Here is a 6,009-nt window from a genome sequence, read left to right as displayed (position 1 = left end):
TCCTAAAACCATGTTTTCAATTAAAAGGTGTTAAATGCCAGCGTTGTTAATATCATTTCACGGTTACGTTACATACAGTACACCATCAACCATGCCAAGCCATTCAGCAAAAGAATCACTATACAAAATAATTGATACCACACGTAATGGAACATCAACCAGCGGCTCAAAAGAAATGTTTTATGAGCTCCATTGATCCTCGCACTTGATGCCCAATCTTTGAAACCGGGACTGGCCATGTCTATTGCTGAGAACATCAATGTACACACGAAGGCGGTAACGGTCCGAATTTGTTGGGGAAAATGGTGGGTTGAGGGCGAGAGACGGTGCTTCTCCTAGAAGAAAATGTAACAGACATACTGCTTTTGAGTACCGTGATGATGCCCTCTCTGCGTTTCCCATCATCTCATCCACCTGTTTGTTTCAAGCAACAAATAGTTAATTATGTTCTATTGAGGTGATATTGATAAAAATAACCCACAAAATTCCATTTTCATGATTACTTGAAATGGATAATGAGATCCACATCAGTACAACTAAAAATGATATTAACTTATCTAACTAGAATGAAAAATTAAAAGACCTAAATTGTTTTACTTACACCGCCCTGTCTGCCCAATGTAAGCGCAGATTGAAATATTATCTCAATTGCATCCGGCAGCTCAGTAGCTACTGCATGATTCTTATGTTAAGGATCAGAAATAAAGACAATATATATGTGTACTAAAACGAAGGGTTCGAAATAAAAACTTAAAATCGTACCTGTCATCTGCCTAATGTCCATGGCAAGCTCCTCAGCATACTCGACACCTAGGAGAAAGTCCCTCTCAATCTCTGAACAAACAGCACCTGATGCTTGAGGATCTGTACAGCTGACATATTCCACCGTGTTGGAAATGCAGTTTTTCCAGGTTCTTACTTCTCGTTGACTTCCTTCTATAGCTGATGCAGCCTGCGCATGGCAAATATGCAGTGCTTGCTTCCAAATAGCAAGAACCACTAGCTGAACTGAGAATGCTTCCAGTTGTCCACCATCTTCAATCTTTTATTATTTTAAGCCCAATGTTGCAGAAAGATACCAAGTCAAACAACAGTCTCAAGAACAAATGCTAAAAAAATTAAACTAAATGATTTAACTGAGAATTACATAGTCCAACAGTATTTTAGCACATGAGAGAAATGGACTAACATTAGAGAATAACTAATTGTAGAAATAAACATATTAAGAAAACCAAACCGTGAGTTTAGATTATTATTATTTGCATTTTTTTATTTACAAAGGTAATTGATGAAGATGGGACTTGATCCAAGACATTGTTATTATCAGTCAAATCCTTTACCAGCTAATCTAGTTGATTATCATAAAAAATTATGTTCCAATTAGACAGAGAAGTGCTGATACCAATGACAAAGCTGTATTTCGTGGAAAAGATATCAATATCTTCAGTATTGAAAGTATTATATTAATAGAAAATCAATTTCATCTGAAGGTCAGTTATTTTGCATCATTGCACATTAACGAAAACCATGAGAAACAAACTAGAAAAAATTAGTTAGAGAAGTAAATTGAGGTTCCTATTCGTTAAAGAAGTTTGATCAAAGAGCTTTAACCAGCATAATTGCAACACAAGCACATTTGGAGAAATAAACATTGTTCAACCTTAATTTGGGTTATTCTGGAACCAAAACATAGAATGGTATCAGAAAAACTAATCATTTGATAAAAGGTCCAACATAAGATACTGTTAGGTAAGACAGGAAAATAAGATGAGAATCACAAACTTCACCTTTTCTTTGACCACATCTTTTATGACAGATGCAAACTGCTGCAATGATCTAATCCTCATCATGAAGTGAGCAGGTGACTGCTCCGACACATCAGCCATGTCCATGGATCCATGCGAAGTTCCTGATGCAGGAGAGCCACAACTTTCAAGGTTTCTGAGGGCATCAGCATTACCGACTGCTGCACCAGTTATTGGCATTGGTGCACTTGATGCACTAAAATTAGGAGATGTAATTGGTGAACTTTCTGATTTGAATGGTGAATTGCTCGGCCTCGAGGGACTCACTGAGGAAGATGACATCTCCAGAGGTGGTCCAGGAACAAGGACATAGTCTTGATCAACAAATTCCAATGAATCTACAACTGCAGAATCTACAGATCACAGAAGTAATTAGCATAATCTTTAAAGTTATACTGTATTAGGAAACTGTAGTAGGCTGAGAAAGACATATCAGACCTTTGGAAGAGGAAGGCTTTTGCTCCATGAAAGACTTCATATCTTTGGTGTTTCGACCAGGAGACCCACTAGAATCATGCCAACAACCATTATATTTGGAAGAAGTAGCTATATCTTTTAATGGACTACAAGCTTGATTCCTATGTCCAATATCAAAAGATAAGTCAGAAATTGTTTTTGTTAAACCCTTGCTCATGGGATGAGAAAGGTTTCCTTCCTGCCCACCAGAATCCTCATCTAAAGGGAAAGGCAGACAGTCATCATGTGAATTTGCTCCCAATGATCTTATTTGACTAAATTCAACCAGTGGAATTCCATCTCTCTTTTTAGGTTTCATCCTGCAAATGCACAGTTTTAAGTCAAAATTATGAAGTTCCTAAAAACATAAGTATTTGAAACACATTTCTGACCTTGCATTGTGAAGGGAAGGCTGTTCTGAAAGAAATTGATGATTGAAGAACTCCTCAAATGTTAACCGTTCCACTGGAAGGAATTGATGATTTAGAATGACACAGGATGCCATGAAATATTAAGCTTAAACTATATACTGAGGTTCTGACCAAGAAGGTAATATCTTATATAAATTTTTAATGGAGGGACAGCTCTGTGGTAATGTCCATCTCCCAAGGATTTAAATCTCAATCCAATACCGAATTTAGTAACCGGTCAGACTGGTCTGGTACTGATATACCGGTCAGTATACCAACCCATACTACCCAGCTTTATAGGAAAACAGAAGAGAATAAATACCAATCAGCGTTGAGTAGTCTGGTCCAGAACCAGAATTTGGCTGGATGAGCAAATGCAAGTTCCACCAGTTTTTGATTGCTTTCCATCTCCTATGCCTCTACAGGTGAGGATAAAAAGGGGGCAGACAGAAAAAGGCAAAAGTTGAAATGACAGGTCAACAAACAAAATTCACCTCTAAAAATTCAACATTCCTAGAAAACCTTATGTCAATACCTTCGAAAATGTAGCAAAGCCCCAAAACCAAGGTATGCAATTTCGAATAATACCGCCCGGTAAGGGCGGTACGTACCGATCCGTCAGCTTACTAGTACATGGACCGCCTCTTACCGGACGGAACGAAATATATATATATATATATATATATATATATATATATTATAAAAGGTGATGTCGCGTCGCCTTTTTCGGTGACGTCGCTGAGGCGATGCGACGTCACCTTTTATAATAATATTTATATATAAATATATATAATCTTATATATATATACATATATATATATATATATATATAAACGAGGCGACGTGACGTCGCCTTTTATAAATATTATATATATATATATATATATAGATATATAAACGAGGCGACATCACCCCGCGTGGGAGAAGGAATGCGACGTCACCTTTTATAAAAAAAAAAAAAAATATATATATATATATATATATATAGTTTCGTACTTATCGAGCGAACGTGGAAACTCCGGTACGGTACGAAATTGCATACCTTACCCAAAACCACCCCCAAGTTTTACAAAAACCATAAAGAAGGATTCCAAGTGGGCTATATGGTTCTCAGAATAGCACAAGCTATGCAAGAAAAATGTCAAAGCAACAAACGTGCAGTTAACCTTTAATATATTTGGTAAGCAATCAACCTAGCAATAAATCACTGACTATCTATCCTACAGATTTAAGTTGTACAAGTGTCAATTTTCTATTCAACTCATCAGTGCGAATTATCAGCATCCAAGTATTAATACATTGTTATCCCTAGAGTTCCATAGGGAGTATGAGATTTGATCTAGATCTTCTATGCTTCAAAATTGCTGCATCAGCATCCAAGTATTAATACATTTCTATCCCTAGAGTTCTATAGGGAGTACGAGATTCCATCTAGATCTTCTATGCTTCAAAATTGCTGCTTTAGGTTTCACAGACTTCTGATCAAAGCCTTGAGTTAAAATGGACATATTCGACAAACATGATGCACAAAGGGTGTTTAGATCAAATGGAGTCAATCACATAGGAATGAGTCGGCACTAAGAAGGGGAGGGGGGGTGAATTAGTGCAGTGGTAAAATCACGTCGTTTCGTACGATAAAACCGATTTCGGAAACTTGTTCAACTTGAAAGCGTATTCGTAAACGTATTGAAAGCAGTAAGCAAGTAAGGAGGTTTGCAGTAAGATAAATTGCACAAAAGAAAAGGCAAACCGGATTTTTGTAGTGGTTTGGTCGTCGTGACCTACATCCACTCCATCGATTCCTCTTCCGTCGAGGCCACCGGCATCCACTATCGATCTTCCTTTAATAGGCGAAGATCAACCTCCTTCTTACACCTATCTTCTCCTTTTCACTGGTTTAGGAGACAACCTTTACAAGCACACACTCCTCTCTAAACAGAATTCTAAGTTTCAGCTAGAGGAGGGGATTTCTCAAGAGATTTCTATAGCATTTTCTCACTTTTAAACTCTCTGTGCTTGTATTTGTTAACCAGAGATGAGAGGGGTATTTATAGGCTTTAAGTTGATTCAAACTCGGAGCCTAAAAAGGTCTCATCCCAGGTTTCCTGGGTACTAGGCGGCACTACCACCGTAGGATCTGCCACTAGGCGGTACCACCGCTGGCAGCATTACTGTCGGCGGTACCACCGCCCAGATTTCCTGGAGTGTTGTTCCCCAAGCTGACACGGACTTAGCTGATTTTGCCTAAGTCGTGCGGCACCCTTGCGTGTCCGTCCGCAAAGGTCAGCCTCCCCGAAGCCTCCCCTGGTCCCTTAGGACCCACAAAAGAGAGAACAAGACAGAGAAAACGCCTCACTCGGGATCCACAAGCAAACATGTCCGAAAAACACTTTATAGACAATGCAAATTACAAACAGACTTTACAAGCTCTGAACAGTTGCACAACAAAGGGTAAAATGATCCATTACAGACCGAAAAGCTCTCGCACGTGTCCACATGACACAACCTTTATTTACAAGCCTAAAGAGGCCACCAACCCAACTAAAGTAGGACTATTAAAGCCTTCGGCCGCCCCTTTACATTCTGTACAAGGCATGAACATGCCAAAAGACACGGACATACATAAGCATTACATCAAACACCTTGTTTCGAAGTTTGTCCGTGACATTCTCCCCCACTTATCCCTTCGACGTCCTCGTCGAAGCCTTTGTGAACACTGCAACTCTTCGCCTTTGCTGAGTCTTCAATCTTCTGCTCCAGCTGCAATGCGCCTCCTGGCTCCCAGCTGCTCTCCGCTGCTGTTTTTGAGTAGTCGAACCTTTGATCCGCCATGCTGCTACAACTCACCAATGACTTTGACTCTGTTGTGGGGTTGGCTGAGTTGTGTTGATCTTTGTTGATTCCTGCGGATCCGCCAGATGAAGGAAAAGACCATCCTTACTGCGCCAGTCTCTCAGAAATTCCTCATGCTACTTGAACTGGGTGGATGCTTGTTGGAGCTTTAACGAGCATCATCTCGCAAACTTCTGAAGTTTCAGGTCCTTCCTCCACAAAATCTGCTCATTGACTCTTCTTTCTGTTAGTTGTCACATCCAAGTAGGTTCGCATCACTTCCGCTATCGATTGGCATTTCGTTGGGAAATGAGGCGGACAATCTACTCTCAGTAGCACTGATCACCGTTGGTGAGGATTTGACAACTATTATCTTCCATCATCTTCGAAGGGTCTTTGAACTTTTGCAGAGCTCCTCTGCTGGATAGATAAGAGAATTGGGGTACTCGATTTCGCCCATTCTCTTAAGAGTTGAGAAGGCAAAGGTTACTTGACTTCACCCGCCT

At 39.7% G+C, this 6,009-nt stretch overlaps 1 protein-coding gene across 3 annotated transcripts in view; it reads right to left on the bottom strand.

Annotated features, from left to right (window-relative positions):
• The window catches only part of LOC135587638 (serine/threonine-protein kinase ATG1c-like), a 28,954-nt gene continuing 22,945 nt past the window's right edge, over nt 1–6,009 (bottom strand). The window contains exons 8-13 of one of the 3 annotated variants that reach the window (XM_065079264.1): nt 2,654–2,726; nt 2,244–2,581; nt 1,788–2,158; nt 763–1,042; nt 602–669; nt 1–414 (exon numbers count right to left, since the gene is read on the bottom strand). In XM_065079264.1, the coding sequence (XP_064935336.1) occupies nt 181–414; nt 602–669; nt 763–1,042; nt 1,788–2,158; nt 2,244–2,581; nt 2,654–2,726 (1,364 nt within the window). In that variant the 3' untranslated portion in view covers nt 1–180. Of the gene's footprint in view, nt 415–601; nt 683–762; nt 1,043–1,787; nt 2,159–2,243; nt 2,582–2,653; nt 2,727–6,009 lie in introns of those variants that run through there. The other 2 variants (XM_065079263.1, XM_065079265.1) reach the window with 2 other exon arrangements.

This window comes from Musa acuminata, chromosome BXJ1-8, assembly GCF_036884655.1.
Source record: "Musa acuminata AAA Group cultivar baxijiao chromosome BXJ1-8, Cavendish_Baxijiao_AAA, whole genome shotgun sequence".
Classification (NCBI taxonomy): domain Eukaryota; kingdom Viridiplantae; phylum Streptophyta; class Magnoliopsida; order Zingiberales; family Musaceae; genus Musa; species Musa acuminata.
Note: the sequence above shows the minus strand (reverse complement) of the source record. Positions and strands in the feature narration are given on the sequence as shown.